Source organism: Biomphalaria glabrata, chromosome 4 (genome assembly GCF_947242115.1).
Source record: "Biomphalaria glabrata chromosome 4, xgBioGlab47.1, whole genome shotgun sequence".
Taxonomy (NCBI): Eukaryota; Metazoa; Mollusca; class Gastropoda; family Planorbidae; genus Biomphalaria; species Biomphalaria glabrata.
The window spans coordinates 42,845,543-42,865,056 of record NC_074714.1 but is presented as its reverse complement, the minus strand read 5'-3'; the positions used below and the strand labels follow the sequence as shown (position 1 = coordinate 42,865,056).

The window sequence follows — 19,514 nt, the reverse complement described above, 5'->3', positions numbered from 1 at the left end:
TGAAACAAAATAAAATCATTTAATATGAAAAGTCTTTAAATTTCATTGCCATGACTAGGTTCCGAAGTGTTGAGGCTTTTTGGGTGGAAAAACGCAATGGAGGTCCCATTACTAGAAATTATGTGAACCCTCTCTTGCTGCTAGATCTAATTGATTTTCTATATTGTGAGTTGAAGAAAGCATCATTCAGGCGGACGAAAAAAAACAAAGTTCGTAAAATTGGAATGCTCGAGCATATAGACCTAGATTCGATCCTGCCACGAGTCTTTACCATCTAGCATTTTTATTTAGCTCTATCAGTCAATGATAAATCATAAACCGCTGCAGTTCCAATATTTTCGTTAAATCAAGGGGCAACAAAAAAGATAAACTTTGTAATTCTATGATTTAGTCTTTCCTTTTGCTCTCCCCTCTTCTATCAAACTGAATACGAATAACTTAGAATTAGTGTTGATAGTGTGAGAGAATGTCACTTCCGACAAGTTCTATTATAGTTACTGACAGTTACTGTAATGAAATCACAACTCTCTCTCCCCCCCCCCCCCTCTCTCTCATTAATGATACCGCAGATGTAAATTTGTAGGTGGTACTGTAACTCATTAGTGCACATGCCTATGTAGTCTCTAAAGAATAGAAGGTTAGCTCTGTCTCTTCGTATAGTATAAATAGAACAGATGGTCCTTCTAAAGAGGTGATAGCGTCCTACGTGTATCCAAATGTTCATCTAGGCATGCATGTTCATTAGAGACTTCAAGTTGACTAGGTTATGGATTGTCCTGGCTGATTCAGAAAACCAGTTCAATGCTCTGATGGCACTGTGGAAGAAGGAGCACTGGTAGGACTTTGTCCTAGGAAATGGAATAAGAAATGTGGTTTGGGTCATTTTTTAGTACCTTTTAGGTAGTGTTTTGTATTTGTAAGTTATGGTTCAGTGTGTTTTATATATGATTGCTACTTAACTTTTTTGTCTTCTGTCCTGAAGTGTCTCTAAACTTAAACACCGCATGCAAAAATAGTCAGTCATTTTCGGCTACTCTCACTTATATAGTTGGGATAAGTGGCATAGTATATTAAGCACTCTCCAACTTTTAGTTTTGATACTTCTAGACAAGTTCAACTTTCAGAAATTGCTTTGGGATAAGTGCGGAAATAAGTAGAGCTTCAAATATATATTCACCTCGCGTGACTTCTTCTTTCTTCTTCTTTGTTCTCATTTTACATGTCGGGAGGGTTCAGATCTGTAATCCTATATCTTAGATGAACCGTGCAGTAGTTTCCACATCAGGCAGTTCTCAGTATAGTTATTCTTCTATAGGAAGGTTTTGGGGCCAGAGTCTTGTTCTGGTCTCTTGATGCAGCTTAGAAGGACATGATCAGCATTCTCTGGTGATGCTCCACAAGGGCAGGTTTCGCTCGTCCCGACTTTAAGCTTCCGGAACATATGTTGTCTCATTCTGTTGTGTCCGGTTCTGAATCGAAAAATTATGCGTTGGTCATTTCGAGATAGCTTATACTAGGCGTCCTTTTGTAATTGGGATGTGAGCTGGTCCAATTCTCATTTATTCTACACTATTATTTTCATCATTTCTTCTGGGTAGAGAGGGATGTTCATTTGTTTGTTCATTCTTCCATCTTTGGCCGGAATGTCTGCTTTTTCATTGCCTTCTAATTCAATATCACGTGACTGTAATGTCATATATGTGCAAGTCATTTCAAATTGGCAGGCGTTAGTCATGAGGGAGTTTAATTGCAAGAGAAATTCAAAGGCTGTAGACCATGGCTTCTATTTCACCTTTCTATTGGACTCATTCGCCTTCACGAAATAATTTGAATCTTTGATTCTTACTCAGCTGGACACACTTATAATGCTTGAATAAATAAATAAATAAAAAGATCAACAGAAAAAACTTGATTTTAAACTTCTATAAACTTAAAAAATGTGTGTTTAAGTAAACGAGTAGTAGTCATAACACATTTCGATTACGATCAATATAACTGTTAAATCTGTCTTAGTGTTAAATATTCATGTTACTGCCCCTTTCCATTCTTTACATGTATTGTGTGTTGGAGGGAATACCAATCAAATACAGTATATAGTAAATGTATGGAGGTGCGGTTGCAGAGTGGTCAAGCGTTTGGCTTCTGAATCCGGATGAAGACTTTGATTTTTAACCTCGAGATCTTTGGGCGCCTCTGAGTCAGCCCAGCTCTAATGGGTACCTTACATTATTTTGGGGAAAAGTAAAGGCGTTTGGTCGTTGTGCTGGCCACATGACACCCTCGTTAACCTCATACCATCTGCCTTATTAAACTCTTTTTTTAACCCTCTTCCTCTTTTCCGCTGATAGTATTGTTTTATAATAGCTTGCGATAGATGCCTATCTTGAAATGCAAACGCAGATTATTGAACACATCTTTCCACGAGTATCAGCTTGTTCCAGCTCCATAAAGTTGAACTACACTTCCTGCCTCCATCTTTCTCACTCATTTCCATTACACGTAGTGTATGCTGGGAAATAATAACGGGGAACTATCGATCTCTCAGTTTGGCACGCAATATACTGAAACAGGTTTAGAACATAAACAGACATTTGTCATAGAACAGCGTGATGGCAGGCATAGTGCGGGGAGCTGTCAGTGGGCAGTGAGATGTTGCTGGCATGTGACAGTTAAGATTGACATCTCGCACTTCATTCTTTCCTTTTATCTTGTATCGCATTACATTGCCAGTCAATACAGATCAGGGGTTCTCAATGTCAGTCAATATAAATCAGGGGTTCTCCATGTTCTGGAGAACTAGCACTTGAACATTTTGTGAGCCCGGTAGCTGACCGTCACATCAGTGTACTTCAATTTGTTTATTAAGGCATAAAGAGACTCTTGGTTATACTTGACTGATTTCAGACGTCCTTTCAGAGATGAAGACTATTCTGTCCTTGTACATTGACCTCTGGAAAGATTCAAACTCCGGACCAACATGAGGACAGTTAAAAGACTTAACCACAGGGCCATACAAGCGTAGTAAAAATAAAATGAATCATTTCGCTCATATAGATGAATGAGCCCTAACCCTTATCAAGAAAATAACCAAATACAACAACGTAAGAACCGTTTATAATTAATTTCTGAATCGGGACGCAGTCAACATTGATCGCTTTCGTGGAGGTTGTACATTGTGACCTTGATGCCTTCAAACGTTCGTGGGCCACAAGCAGTCGTAGACGCTCGTAGACTCCCATTTCTCTCTTCAGTTTGTTTGCTTTGCATGTTTCAGACGTTCCTAGCCCAGACCTCCTGGTGGACGACGGGGAATGGCATCGGGGAGGGTTCGAACACTGGTACATCGAGATGACAGACGAGCGCATACCAAACGACCATGCAGCCAGCCGGTGTCTAGACAAGGAATCTGTTTAGTTCTTGTGGGAAAAGACGCATTCATCTGGATCGTACTAGCGCTAAAAATATCTAATGTGCGCTCTCCGCTCTTTTTACATGTCTAGACAAAACAAGTTCATTTATTTTTAAGTTTTTTTTTACAAATTAAAATTTGTTTTAATAATGATTCTGATTAATAATTAGCTCTTTGTAAGCTCAAAACTACATACTTTAGAACTCATGACTTTATTGTCTCAAATGTAAACTTGCTAAGACGTGGGACATCTGGCTCCATTCAGCAAGTAGGGCGGCAATCTTTTTAGAAGAAGCTCGGTCATAGGCGACCTCTTCCAACTGGTGCTCATGGAATTTACACTGTAAAAGAAGGGGCTACGCCATGTTTAATGTGGGCGGCATTGTTTTCACTTTCCTCGTTTCGGTTTCCATGTTGTAGCTGACTTTGGTAAACTGACTTTGGTAACCATGTTCTCTCTTGCTTTACGATATGTGCCGTGAATCTCATACGACTTTCAGTAACCCATTTTACTCATAGGACGAGTGCCCATGCGAGAAAGGACTTGTCTTTTGGTGACATGATCTCGGTCTGTTATTCCTCGGTTCCTTCTCAGCAATCGATGTTGAGCCAGGATTAGTCTCTTTGAACCTTCTTGGATGACTCCCACCACTCGCAAACGTAGCTGGCTGTTGGATATTGATTTGTTTACCAAGATAGGCTGTATTTTTAAAGAAGACGTCTCCTGCTGTTCCTATCCATGCAACATCAGAGAGATGCATCCCCATCACTTGTAATCACGCTACCTTAATAGTTGAACTACTGTCTGTTCAAGCTCTGTGTGCCCAATGCTGATGAGGGTTAGCTAAGAACCCTTTCAACCAGGTGTGGCTTAACTGATCTTAAGGGTAGAAATGCTATTTCTGTTACAGCAAAAGATAATGTTGGCAAGTAATTTTTTTAATATGGAGGGAGAGAGTTTAAGTAACATTAGTATCAAATTCCATACTTCTATAAGCCACTAATCAAATTCAAACACCCTTAATCTACTTAAGGTCACAGTGACATTTAATTACAATAATGTATTGTATTGTAATGTAATTAACATATGCTGAACTTCATCTATCAGATACATACGGTACCGGTATACAAATTAGACCATCGCATCTAACTCAAAAGAAAAATGCAAGACCTACTCTACTATTGCTATACTTATAAAATCCTTCCTTCCATATTTTATCCTAAAATGACCTCCCACAATGTAAGCATGAAGAAAACACAGATGTCAACATCCAAATAAACAAGACTTCTTTAATTCGGAGAAAAATACAAAATGGTAAATATGTTGACAGTTATATATAAAAAAAATTAGAAGAGAATCTTAAAAAAACAAATAAAACATTGTCATCTAATTTGATGCAAACATTTTCAATATAAGTAATTATAAATGATATTAAGACTTGAAATACACAAAACAAGTTTGTGCTTATTGCCAGGTACCCAAAAAAAAATTGTTAGGTAACAATCATTACATTCAAATCAGAGCCTTGAAATACGGTATATAAATGTCTTGTAAAAGTAGATTGATATTTTTATTATTGATTTCTTTATTGATAGATGACATAAGCAACATGTGGAGATAACTCTGTACAATTGATTGATTAATTTAATCAAAACCAATAAGTGTAGAAATAGACATTTGTCAATATGGCGGCAACGTCAACAAAATCTTTCAAACAACATAAATGCAGTTGATGGTAAACGTGGCTGTAAAATTTGTAAGCAATCAAAACTACAACTAATTAGAAGAAGGGACACAGGGATTAAGGTCTTGTGGCAGAGTGGGTCAAATGCATGGCGTCAGAACTGAGAGGTCTGGAGTAGAAATCAATTTGAAGACTGAGACATGGGTACCTGACAGGATGGCAAAAAAGGCGGTGGTTAGTCTTTAAACTAGCCACATGAATCCTTTGTTAATCATAGAATAGAAACATGAGCCCTAAATCATCTGACCCCTATAGATCACAGCTTTCCTAATTTATTTAATGTGTTGTATTTATTCCTACAGATGCATTGCAGATTGAAAAAAAAAATATTTACATAACATATATCATAATCTGGACAAAATCCAAAGACCTCATTGTACATCAAGATGATCATTTCACATTGTTCTTTCACATTTTAGCTGCTTGTTCAAATAGCTATCAAATTAAACAAATCATTTAAACAAAACAGTAGATCCATATTAAATGGGTAAAATATGAAGAACTATCTCAGCACAAGAACAAGAAATAGAAAAAATTTAACTACTTTCCAAGACAAAATTTAAAACAAACAAAAAAATGAACATTCATGCTTTCCCTATAAAATGTAGGCCTACACAGTAGTAAAGTAGTTCATATAGAATAATCAACATACTTTGTATTTGCTTACTTTATATTTTAATATAAATTACATCACAATTTTCTTATCAATGACAAGTTACATTGTGTACTCCTCATACAAAAGAATCCCAAAGTACAAACACAAAACTTGACCAATGTTGTTGTTTTTTAAACTAAATCACACCAGATGTGACCTGTAGCTCTTAACAAAATCCCTGCAGTTTAGAAATGTGTATGATGAAACTTCAATCTCTAAAAAAATCTCTTGGATGTTTTAAACCAGCTATCAAATATTTTGAAAGTCATGATTTCCAAAATTGCAAACTGAACTGGAAGTTATGAAACAATATAAAATAAGTTGAATGAAATAAATGGAAAATCAAGTGTGTGTGTGTGTGTGTTTGGTCAGTGGCATACGCTCCATGTTTTCAGTTCACTCTCTCTCTAAACTGTAATCACCGCTAACCAACCATTGAGCACAGAAGCATAAACCAACAACAAAATGGGAGAACAACATAGGATGCAGATGATACTAAATTACAAGACCTAAGGGAAAAGTGAAGCTCTATTTGTCTCTTCAATTCAAATAACTATCAGCGTTTAAAATTAGTGGGATTACAAACTCGTTTTTGTTTTCAAGTCATTTTTACATTCATGAGGTTGTCAAATTCAACCAAATAATATTCAAATTATAAAGAACAGCAAATATGAAAACTTTTAAAGAACATTGCAAACCAGTGGTAAAGCTGACATTTTAATTGAACATGGGGGAATGTTCAATTTAAAAGGAGTTTTGCTTAGGCCATATCATCCCACTCAAAATCTGTCACTAAGAAAAAGAGTAGGGTGGCACAGAGAGGGCGAGGACACCAAACTGACTCTGTCTCCCCCATCTCCAAGCCAACCAAACCTCTGTATTAACTCATTTATCACATCCATTTCATTTTATTGTTGATAGAAAAATATAACATTGAAGAAAACAAAAAAAGAATGGCAAAAGTTCATATTTAAATCTTAGGATGACAACAAACAAGAACTGGACATGAGGCATGGTGGACGACGCTATCACTGACACTGCCCATGAATGTGCGCCGCAATGTGTTCTGACCTCTGGTTCCCATGACGATCATTATGCCATTCACTTTTTCCTTAAAGGAAAAAAAAAAAAGTAGTCAGACATCTATAACAACAGTTGGTGATTTCTCCATAGCTGTTGCTTTAATGTAATGTGAATAGTTATGAATTTTGTTGAAGTCCCATGTTTATGATACTAACAATAATAATGCCAAGTTATTTTAATTTAGAATAATCATTTAGTTGTCAAATTGAGATAAAACTTTAGTAGGAATAAAAAAATTACTTTTTCACACAATTCAGAATATACTTAAAAGAAGTATGCTTTAGCAGTTCTATGAATGTATTTGATTATTTTTTTTTATTTCACTTCACCTCAACCTTTCAAAATAATTTTTCTTGCAAAGAATATATTATAGTTGGCAGCAAGTAAAAAAAAAACAACTATATTTTTATCGATTTAATCTTTAAACTTAAAGAAAGAAAAAGTTATACAGCTTATTACTATTACTTTTTTAATAAACTGTTTAAAAAAAGTAAGTACCTGGTATTGGATGATGTCATGCCAGGCATCTTTGCCCCGAAGCACAATGAAATCTCCAATGATCTGAATGAAACATTCAAATAAATAAATGAGAATATGTCAAAATGTGTTTAATTGTATTCATATACCGGTAGTGATAGAAATGGGTTTAGTTCTATTGATACCATTTATTAAATGTACAATTTGTTTTTAGTTTTAGGGCTTTTTAAAAATTATTATTTTAAATAACTATGCAAACTCCTAAACTTGTCTTATCTTATAATATATAGACTTTACTTCATAAAAAGATGTTTACATCCTACGTGTCATGCTTGTAGTTATGCATGTTAACCAATGACTTAAATTAACTTGTGAACTGATAGAGATTGCTGTTTTCTTATCCAGAAAAAAAGAGATTAAAAATGTCCCAAGAAGAGAGATGAAAAAGAGTTAATAATTATAATAAAGATTATGATTTTCTATTTAAGAAATAATTTCAGCCTAAAAACATAAAGACACTAGAAAAATGAAAATGTCCTATTTCTCCCACAGCAGTTGCTGTGATGTAACCTGAAGCAGAAGTGCAAGAAATACAGGACAAAAAGTGTCAGCATCAAGCACTGTAAAAAAAAATTATCTATCATAAAGAAAAAAAACCCAGAAACAATGGGTTCAAAATGTTCTGACATATTCTTTTGTTTCAAGGGAACTAACCCATTCTCCCCTTCAGCCAAAGCTCAGATAATCCTGTAGCAAACCATAATTACTTTCTTTTTGGGTTAAATGAGCTGAATAATGGGACTGGGCTAATGAAACATAACTCTGTCTGGAAGTTGCTAATAACTAGAAGAGTCTTGTTACGGCTTTAGACATCATGTGTTCTTGTGAGCTGTTGTCTTAAAGTAAAAAAAAGCCACATGTTCTTAACTAGGCAGTGCAAAAGCATCTTGTATTACAAAATCTATTTTTTTTTAAATTTAATTTTATATAAAAAATTGAAAATAAAACCTATTTACAGAACCTGAAAGTTGAATTTAGATAAAGGCTTGCAAAACTCTGATTCCCCTTATAATGTAAACCTCAGAACAGCACTTACAAAGCTCAACAACAACAGCAAAAAAAACTGTTATTCAATGGATACCAGCTCACATACAACTAGCAGGAAATGAGAAGGCTGACACACTCGCCAAGAGTGGGAGAACAAACTCACAAGTAAACTCTGCACTCTATCCAGAAGAAATGAAGAAATTAATTGTAGATAAAATAAATGAGAAATGGATGAGCTCTCATCCAAATCACAAGAAAGATGACGCTTACTATAAGCTATCCCGACAAGACCAACGTCTAATCTTTCGACTCAGGACCGGACACAACAGAATGCGACAACACATGTTCCGGAAGCTCAAAATTGGAACCAGTGAAATCTGCCCATGTGGAGTATCACCAGAAAATGCCGACCACGTCCTCCAAAACTGCTCTCTCTACCAAGAGGCCCGTACAAGACATTGGCCCCAAATCACCCTAATAGAAAGAAAACTATATGGAGAGCTCCCTGATTTGGAAACCATTGCGCAGTTCATCTCATGTATTGGTCTAGTCATATGAACACTCCAACATAACAATGAGAATGATGAAGAAGAAGAATTTAGATAAATGTTATTTTTAATATTGACAGACTCTGTTAGTCCATTTTTATTTATCCTTAGTTGACTGTATTAATCAACATTTTTTTTTTGAGCCTCAACAATAGGTACATCTGCATGTTTTACATGTCAGCAAATTGTATAAGTGTTAAATCAATTGTTTGAAAAACAGTAGAAAATTTGTTGATACAAACTTTTAAATATTTGTAAAGGTATATTTTTAATTTTTTTTTGTTTAAATTTGAACAAGCTACTTTATTAGAAATTTATTCAGTAATTAAAAAAAAAAAAAAAAAAGTTTAGAACTACAAATAAAAATAATTATATTGGACTTGCATTGTTCTCTGCCATTAACTTGCGATACTTATTTTCAATTTCTTTCACTTTTGAATCTTCTTTGGCCATCAGTTCTTGGCAATGTTTAGGGCTGGGACCTGTAAGATAAAATCCTCCTATTCAGAATGGATGGCAAACTGCATGAACAAAATAAATAATAAATTAGGAAACAAGATAACAGCCAAGAATGTCAAATCACAGTTCAGTTCATTGAAATCTGTGCAAGCTCAAGTATCAGTTGTCTGATAAGAAATGCTTGTGTGTAGAGACTACTGAGCAACTGGTATTGATGCATTGAATCGATCACTAAATAAGATAAGAGGTAACCTAAGTTAAATGAAGCCTAGTTGTGTCTGAAATATTTTCAGCTACTGGAATATATCAAAGGCATCAAAATCTGTATCAGATCTAAAAATAAAAATTCTGATTAATGAAGATGCAATGTGCAAGACAAAAGTAGAGAGATTCTACAAGATTTTCATATCTAAATGAATGTGTAACAAGAAATTTAAAGTTAAGGATTGGTTCAGGCTCCTTGAATAAATGTTTTTTAAATAGATCTTAAAAGAGCTTAGCTAGAGATCATTCTTGGCTTATCTTGTAATTTGACAAAGAAGTTTGGGTTGAGCAGGTCATCATGGAAATTTAAACTTTGCTTATAAAAAGAAAAGCAGATCTATTTGGCTGCCTGGTCATGGGGTATGCGCGTTGGATTGTCCTTTGATCATCTCGATCATTCCTGTGGGAGGTATGGACTAGGAAATAGAATACCTTCAACTCTGAAGGAATGTTCATTACATTTTCCAACAAACAAATAAAATATTATATGAATTATAAAAGTTGTATTTTTATAGCGAAAGTGCAATTTGAAAATAAACCCCTCAAAATGTTTTATAATATATCAATCAAATTAATTCAATGAAATAAAAGGAATTTACTCCTTTATGCATAAAGAACTATAGTGAACATTAAACCAAAATTGACTAACTTTAGATTGATTATAATCATAGTGAAAACAGAAAGAAAATGGTACAAATTACTGCTTTGTAGAAAACTAGATTGAAAGAGAGCTCCAAAAGTGTTTGGCTGGTGATAATTTTTCTGCGCAATATTAAATATATACAATTAAATTTTTTAAGACTTTAAATTTAAAATTTTCAAAAGAAATTGTTTAACCACTAAAAAAGATCATAAAGAACTGGGTTTTATAATAATCATAGTATTTAAAAGTTCAAAAAAGAGAAAAAAAAACAACATAGAGCTGTAATTTTCTAAAAAAATTTATTCAAGTTACTAGGTCATTCAATCATTCCTACCCATTAGGCATATATTTTTCAAATTATGTATAATATTTATATTAAAATGGAACATTTGAAATTTGAAATTATTTTTTTAAAAACTTGCAAGCTAGTAAACAAGCAAAAGAAAAATATTACTTAAAAAAAAAACAACTTATTTTTGTTTCTTAAATAATATGTCTTTAAGCAGCCTTTTCTCTCAGGGGTCCGAGAGATTTTACAACCTAAAGGGATCCCTGGGTGAAAAAAGTTTTGAGAACTTCTGCATTATATGACACAAAGCTTTGACTATTTTGTAAACATATTAGTATAATCAATCAATTTAATAAAAAACATTTACAAAAGAAATAAATATCCCATTTATGTAATTTGTTAGAAAAAATTGACAAAATATAAGACTAGAAGACAATTAGAATGTTATATTTATTGAACTGTTGCTAATTTTTTTTTTATAATCAGACATTAATTTGAAGCATTAAGAGTATTGTTTAAATCATATTAAAAAAAAAAACATTCTCAAGCCCTAAACTAATAGCTGAATCCAGTTAATAAGACCAGCTGCTTATTCTGAACAAATTCCAAACTACTGAAACAGATCCTATTTATACTCCAACCCAGTTAAATTAACCAGAATGTTATTAGGACCGAAAAAATGGTGCCACGATGTGGTTTGTGGAGCTATTTTCAACTGTATAACAAAAAAAAAGATTCCCATTAGAACAAAAACTAAATACTGACACAAGCTATTCAGAAAAAAAAAAGAATTTCCCTAAGGCCATCTTTAGACCAAACAATTATCTCATCTGACCACTCACACACAACCTTTCATGACCTCCATCAACTGACAGTTAACCCTGTTAAATTGTAGGGCCAGAAGGCATGATAAACAATTAGATCCTCAATAATGTAGGCCAGAGTACACAAAGAGGTTAATGTCACTTTAGGTATATTACGTTGCACAATTTTTATAATATAAATCAAGTTACCAATAATTAGAAAGCTAGAGATGTGACTTTACAACAGCCATTCTATTTGTATGTTCTCTCAGAATCCATCAAACTTCACCAATGTTTGATTCCTTTCTCTTTCACCTATGTTAACACATGACTACAGTTTTATCTGGCAAGACGACTGAATCTCTGGTGTTTTTTTTTAATTCTGCTAATGTTCTACTTATTGGCTTCCATTTTTAAACTAAATTTCCTTTTTTTTTTTTTTTTTTTTTTTTTAAATAGACATTTTTAAAATGCTGAATTATTTAGTGTTCATATTTCCGAAAATTCTAATAGAATGGCATTAGAAACAAAAAGCAGGCACGAAAATGTTTTTATAAGCTCAATGCTTTGAGTTAGGAATTAATGGTTGAATACTTACCTCCATCCATTGGTTCAAAATTACCCCAATAGTTGGAATGATGCACCAAGTGAAGTAAATAGCCTGGCCTGCTGACATTATCTACATAGACTGTGGAACAAAAATAGAACAAATGAGTGGAGGCTAATTTTTATTTACTTTTAATTCAAAAACAATTTATACCAACATGATTCTCTCAAATATAAAACAAATCTGTTGCAAGATTATGAGGAAAAACTGCAATCCTATCTGGAAAAATATTTGGAAGCATTTTGGGATACTTAAAATATGGTGCGGAGGGAAAGAGTCGCTCAAGTTTCAAAGCTCATGAGGTGTTAGGATCGTTCTAAAGCACTTAGTAAAATGATCTTATAAAATACTCTGCATACATGGTGGACAAAGAGTGATATTTTATTCAAATAGTTTTGACTAAGCCAAGTTAGAACATCACAATAAATTATTTTAAAAAAATACTAATTAGTATGAGGGTTTGCTGTGCCTTGCACGGAAAGATGATCATTAACTTTTAATTATGTCAATATCTTTGTCAATATCTTATCATAAACTAAATAATCTCTATCAACACTACAATCATCAAACTTATTATAAATGTAGCAACTTGAATGCAGAGTAGTTAAAAAAGAAAACTAATTGGAAAGAGTAAAGTTGTAAACAATAAGGAGGACAATGTGATGGTTTTCAAAACAAAAATAATTAGGAGAAAGTTTCTACTCTCAATACATCAGAAAGACCTTCAGTTCAATGTGAAGCTTTACATTTAATAGCAATATATTTGTCTGCAGATATAAAGTTGGCACTTTCATCAGTCTGACAGAAATAAGCTCCAAGTAAAAAAAAAATGAGCCTGCCACAAAATCTTAAACAGATTCTTTAAATTACTTGTATCTTTAAATATGTATGTGTATCAAATTTAAAAAAAAACAAACTTTTAAAATTTAATTCTTCGTTGTTACTTGTGCTAAGTATAAAACAAAACAAAAAGAGACAAGAAGAAAGAAAAAAAAAAGATTAGAAACAAAAAGAAAAAAAAAATGTTACACAAAAGTAAAGGACAAAAATGTTCTCATGGACTTTGATAAGAAAAATAATAATAATAATCATAAAAAGAAATTCTTCTATCTATGAAGTAAACCTGTGTGATTTTTGTTTAGCAATTTTTGTTTAAAACTTAACAGACTATCTTATCTTATAAAATAAAGACGCTACATAAAAAAAGATGACCATTTCCTATGCGTTTCCCGAGGTCAATCAATGACTTAAATTCTGCCAAGTCCTTGGTTTTCCTGGCTGACTCAGGCAACACATTCCATGCTCTAGAGTCTAGAGTCTAATAGCATTAGGGAAGAAGGAGTATTTGTACAAATTTGGAACAAGACTACTTCTACTTCATTTAAGTCTTTATAAGTTTCAGCAAATTTATTAACAAGAGAGTTAGGTCAGTGGGAAGAAAAGTTGTTTTGGTAATCTGTAAATGAAAGATAAAGTGTAGAGTCTATATAGATCTAGATTATAGGTCTAAATATTCATAGCCTGCAATATTTTTAAGCAATTTACTTTGTATGTGTATTTCATAAGATCAACTTACTTAAGACTACATGATTCTTCTATCCTTTTGGGTGCCCATATGTACGCGTTTCGATATCTTGACACAGATCTATGACTATACTGAACACTCCACCCCTCCCACAAGCAACAAGCTAGACAAAAGACACCTGTGATACCTGGGTAGAGCGAGAGCAAAAATTGAAATAAATCTGTGGAGTTCGATAATACAGTGTTATTGTCTGGGTTTTTATTTAATTATTATTATTTGAATATTTCTAGTCGAAGAATATTCCAGTGTGAAACAATCCTATTTATAGCATTACCTCGGAGCCATCTCGAATGTGATCAGCTTTTCTATACCTGGCAAATCAAATGTTATTTTTCCGAGCAAGTATTTACATTTAAACAAGATCATTTTATTTCAGCCACCTTTCCATGAGGCAGGTGCACATTATACAGACGTTTAACTGATTGTCTTCTGGCGATATTGTTGTGCGCGAATTTTGTGGCATCGATTCCACTTGAAATGTATGACACTTCCCACGAGAGTGAATCAAGGAAGATCGATTTCACTCACTGGAATGAGTGGTAAACAGGTTGGAGTCTAGGTGTTTTTGTGGAGTTGGCAGCAGTAAAAAAAAAAAGACTTGCCAAGTGTTGAATAGGGAAAGACAATTGCTAAATGTACTGCTTTCTCTGCTGCTGGTAAATTTATGTATTACACAGTGACCAAGGGAAACTAACGCAAGTGGCCATCCTACTTATTCAAGGATTGCAAAGAGCAAAAGATTTATCTATTTTAGTGCCACTAAGAATAATTTTACTCCCCCCCCCACACACACACACACTTTAAAGTCCCAAGGAAATACGTGCACAGAAATGTTTTGGAAGATCAAAACAAGACAAATTAAATTATAGAAAGAAAGCGACCAACCAATGAAACGATGAAATATAACATATTAATAACAATTATATACGAAATTACTATACATATAACATCATGCATGCCGTGCGAGCCAACCTAACATTTAATGTCTAAATGTTTTAATAATATAGCTCCTATTGTTTCCATAACCCAATGGATACATACAGATTATTCACTTTTGCTGACCTCTAATAATGGGCATTTTCACGAGCAGCTAAATGCTTTACCAATTACCAATCTCTTATGAAACTTCCTTGTAGTTACAAAAAGTCACATAATAAGACGCGTCGATTGTTACTGTTATAACTATAGCACACACATGCTACTAAAAGTGCAGAAGGTGAGCACAGGCTCGTGCACTGTGAGGAATTGGACTGAAAAGGAATGTTGACAGAGAGAATAGTTCCGCCTGGAACTTGAATAGAAGCTGTGTTCAAGGCGGCCTGTTATGATCTATGCCTGTGATGTCCTATAATTGAAGACCTGTCCTAGTTGAATTGTCATCCTGAGATTTATTACATTACTAATAACAACGGAAGTTGTTCTGTAACATTACCACCAGAGTACGCAGCAGTCTAGTCCAGCAACACTAAAAATAGCAAATGAACAAGCTGGACATTCTATCAAATTGTCGTTCTTTCCTAATCTTTTCAAGCAGAGTATGAGAACTAGATATAGAAACAATGCAGCGTAAAAACAATAAGAAACCAGCGAGACACGCAGAGGGTCTCAACCCAGAACGGAAAAAAATAAAGAGGTTCGAAGAGAAACAGCAGTCAACATGCAGTGCTTCAACGGCCAACAAAGTCTCAGGAGAAGAAGAGAAAGTGAATGTCGGATAACCTGTAACAATATTGCCAATGTCCCATTGGTTACATCTATTTTTATTCTACCCTGTGGAGATACGATATCACGTACCAGAGAAGGGGAGATGTCTTTCTGTGTGGAAAACAAAAGGCAAACGCTAGAGTTGGGGGTGGGGTAGAACACTCGGTAAAAGTGATTTGAGAGAGTCAGAAAGTCAAATAAGGCATTGAGCCTCTTTGATCAGTCCACCCCATATCACCAACTGTTTGGACACCTTCTAGCAGTTAGTATGCACACCTCCTTGCTGTTAGTACGGGGTAAACTGTATACAAACCTATTGCACATCACTTTAAACGCCAGCTGGTATAATAACTCCAGCACACACACTTTTTTTTTACTTGAGGGTTAGAAGAATTTATTTTTATAATGAAAGATTTGAATAATATGTACAGGGGGGGGGGAGAGAGAGAGAGGCTGAGGGATTGAATATGTCAAACGCACCTTTCATTTAAAAAAAAAGCTATTATCCAAACAATCTCGTTAAAGCCAAACTGCAATCTGATAAGGCGACATTACACGTGTCATGGCATTAAACAGGGGGTTGCAGAAATACATGTAGACAAATAGTCGAAGTAACAAAAAAATCATCCTGTGTATTACTACATGACAGTGTCTACTTTAAAATGAACATTTTAACAACTTTGGTGTGTGGCACACATGCAAGGTAGTAGCCCTCGAGCAGCAAACACATAAAGACATTTTTACACATTTCTTTATACAACACGATGTATAATGTAAACATGTCAATCATGATCATTTCACGTCAAAGGTCAACAATATTGTAACTGGTAACAATCAAAGTAACACTGGTAACTGGTTAATAGATTTTCACTTTGGGTTCAGCCTGCCTTCCCTACATCGATCTAGTGTTACAAGACATTTAACAGTTATCAGTCAAGTCGCGAAATGTCGAAATGTCGAAGTGAAGAGGTATCCCCTCATACAGGTTTCGACCTGTTGGGGATAAATTAGTAAATCTATGGTTAAAGAATAGTAATAATAACAGCTTCTTCTACGTGATGGAAGTTAAGAACAATCTCATTTCTGTTCAACTCCAAGATGGCTTGCAAAGCCGGCAGCAAGGGAAGGCTGGTTCTGTTGCAGAGTTGCCCGCTTTCATTCTCAACTATTTGTGATGGTTCAAAAAATATATAGGTAAGTAGCAACGTGGTGGGTCCAATCTTTTGAAACATATGCAACAGAAGAATCTTTCTTTTTGCACAATCATGAATGAATATAATCTCTGGTCAAGTTTTGTTTTCGTAGGTTTGAGACCGCCTTCTAGCAAATAAAGATTACGAACTAGCAAGATCGCGCAGAATGACAGCCTCAGTTTAGAACTCAGGTCTATCGAAGCTCATATCACACGATCCTTAACTTAAGTCGTCCAGGTTTACAGGCTTCGTATTTTTATTTGCAAATAAAATACTTCGGGAGACACGTTTTATTATAAATAAAAACAAAGGTATAAACTACAGTTTAATTTAGAAGTCGGCTAGTAAAGTCAGGATTTTTTTTTACTTTGGTTTTGTTTTGTTTTGGGCTGAAGAGGCAGGCATGTGTGGGTGTGCAGTGTGTTGAGAGCAGACACACGTGTGTTTCTTGTCAGGTTATATCCTTGTGCACCTGGCTGGCCAGTACGTGTCTGCCTACACACTACAGATTTCAAATGTTGCGTTTCATATAACTCGAAACATTTTGCGGAGGGGATTATTTTATGTCAACAAATGAAAATGATTTGCATATTGGTACGAATATGTTCTCAATAGTTTAAATAAACATGCCAGATTTAATTAAATAGTGTACAATTTAGATTTAATTAAATGGTGTACAATTTTAAAAACATTTTTTGAGCCCTAATATATTACGTCATTGCTTGTGAATGTTTTTTTGTGAGAAAGCACTTCAAAGGATGTGACGTAATAAAATGATATTATTCAATGTCTACTTATATCAACACGAAGTCTCTTCATTGTTTATGTTTAATTGTATACAGTCATTTATTTTTTTCTCTGTTAAAACAGAACAGATGGTGTCAGTACTGTCACATTCTCATTATCGCCGTTACGCTTTCACATTGTTTTCCTTCGTTACTGTTTTTTATTTTAGAATGTAAACTAAATCAAAGTACAAAAACTAGAGATAATTGTTTAAATGTGTCTGGAGCAAAGGCAAGAGTTACCGGTCTTAGATAAGACTGTTAACATCGCAAAAGTAAATACATTTCATGAACTGTTGGCAAACATTTCAGTTTTTAGAACTTGTAGTCTTAGAATATGAAATAAGAAATGGGCTTTTAGTTGTTATACCGAAGGTTCTATTAGTTTTGTATTAGACAGGATTCACTATTTAATGTTTTATTTTTTGTTACTTTACAATTTCGTCTTACATGACTACAAAAAATCACATTCCCGTGATGTCCTTGATGAGTAATATTTAAATAACTACCAATTGGCTGAACGTCTCAGTATTGTATTACTGAGCATAAATTCATATTTTGGAAAATATTTAAGTTGTTTTAGTTTCTTTTGTTTAATTATAATAGGTCTACATTTGAAAATGTGATTTCATATATAAAAAATATATATTTTCAGAATGAAGCGACACCACAATAAGAACATTAAAATAATGTATTTAAACTACATCAAATAATATTTACCTCATCTCCAGATAAACATGAATAAGTCTTAGTCAAAATTTGTAGCTCCCAACTTTTGATTGGGAAACTTTTAAATGTCTTGTATCAATTTATCGAGTAAGATTGACAATCTTCAGATACTGGAAAGAAATGCATTTTCATAGAATTGGGCGTCACAAGAATCCTCTAAAGTTTGAAATACCAGTCTTCATTGGGGTTCAAGCCCCAGACTCCCTGATTCAGAAGACAAGCGATGCAGCACTCAATACATCACTGAAGCATCCAATGTACCAATCATAGAGATAATGTAAAAATACTAATTAGTCCTCCTCCTCCGTGACAAATCTTAATCAACCCACCTATTTAGGGAGGCGCGGTGGCTGAGTGGCAAAGCGCTTGGATAACGGAGGTCCCGGGCTTGAATGCTGAAGAAGACTTTTTTTTTGACAAGTGTGCCTCTGGGCTCACCCAGGAGGTACCTGACACTAGTTGGGGAAAAGCAAATGCGGTTGGTCATTGTGCTGGCCCTCGCTAGCCGTGCGCCACCGAAACAGATGACCCTTACATCATCTGCCATACAGACCGCAAATGTCTTAAATGGGAACTTTATCTTCTCGTATATATCCTCGAATAAACAATATATTTTAACTTTACAATTCATGCCTTCATATCTAGCAAATAGTATAGCAAATTAACCATTCAGTCTGTCTTACCTTTGCATGGGGGCGTACATACGCAAAAGGGATTTTACACCTACTCGGTAATAACAAAAAAATACAATATATTTTTTAGTTTCCCTTAGGTGTAATACGCGACTTATTTAGTAAACAAACATTTTAATTATTTAATTAGTATTGAAGTAATCATGTTAGACTTTCTATCTTCGGGAGAAAACCCCAAGGAAAAATGTCTTGGAGTTGAGATGGGTGCCACCATGACTTACAAAATGCTACGACAAAGACGAAACCACCCTGAGCAAGAAATACACTAAAAATATTTTTATAAAAAGACAATACTTCCTTTATACAACTTACACAGTGATTGTTTACTGTTAATAATTAATGAATGTTAGATTTTTAAAAAGAAAGGAAAATTTTTGCCCCGCCCCATTCTCCCCACTACCCCCAGAAGAAAGAGCCCTCCCTGGTTAAGCGAACGTATAGTGCCTACATCTACTACATTTTATACTATTCCAATGATAGGCCTTTAGATCCAGACTTAGAAGATGACGCGAAAATTTTTCCTGAACGTCAGTTTATAAAACTCCTGAATCAATAATACCGGAAAATTAGACATTCTCGAATGTGATAGTCGTTTTAAGAATGCGATAGCCCTTTCAAAGGTTATGATCTAGATCTAAACCAAGTTCTCTAGCCAAATTTTATATGTATTTCTTTTTTTACTTTTAAAAATTAATACCGTCAAACTAGAGTTTTTCCCGTCTGGCCACTAAGCTAATAATTCTTTTCTCAGCGATTACATCAATTGTTAAATTTCAAGGAAAAATCTTTAGAGCCAT

The 19,514-nt window shown here is 34.3% G+C and overlaps 1 protein-coding gene across 5 annotated transcripts in view; it reads right to left on the bottom strand.

Moving 5' to 3' along the window:
• Positions 1-4,673: 4,673 nt before the first annotated feature.
• Positions 4,674-19,514, bottom strand: part of LOC106053913 (universal stress protein YxiE-like) — an 84,085-nt gene continuing 69,244 nt past the window's right edge. For 4 of the 5 annotated variants that reach the window (XM_056025984.1, XM_056025980.1, XM_056025983.1 and 1 more), the window contains exons 3-6: positions 12,021-12,110; positions 9,349-9,464; positions 7,391-7,453; positions 4,674-6,920 (exon numbers count right to left, since the gene is read on the bottom strand). In XM_056025984.1, the coding sequence (XP_055881959.1) occupies positions 6,780-6,920; positions 7,391-7,453; positions 9,349-9,464; positions 12,021-12,110 (410 nt within the window). In that variant the 3' untranslated portion in view covers positions 4,674-6,779. The remainder of the gene's footprint in view (positions 6,921-7,390; positions 7,454-9,348; positions 9,465-12,020; positions 12,111-19,514) is intronic. The other variant, XM_056025985.1, reaches the window with a different exon arrangement.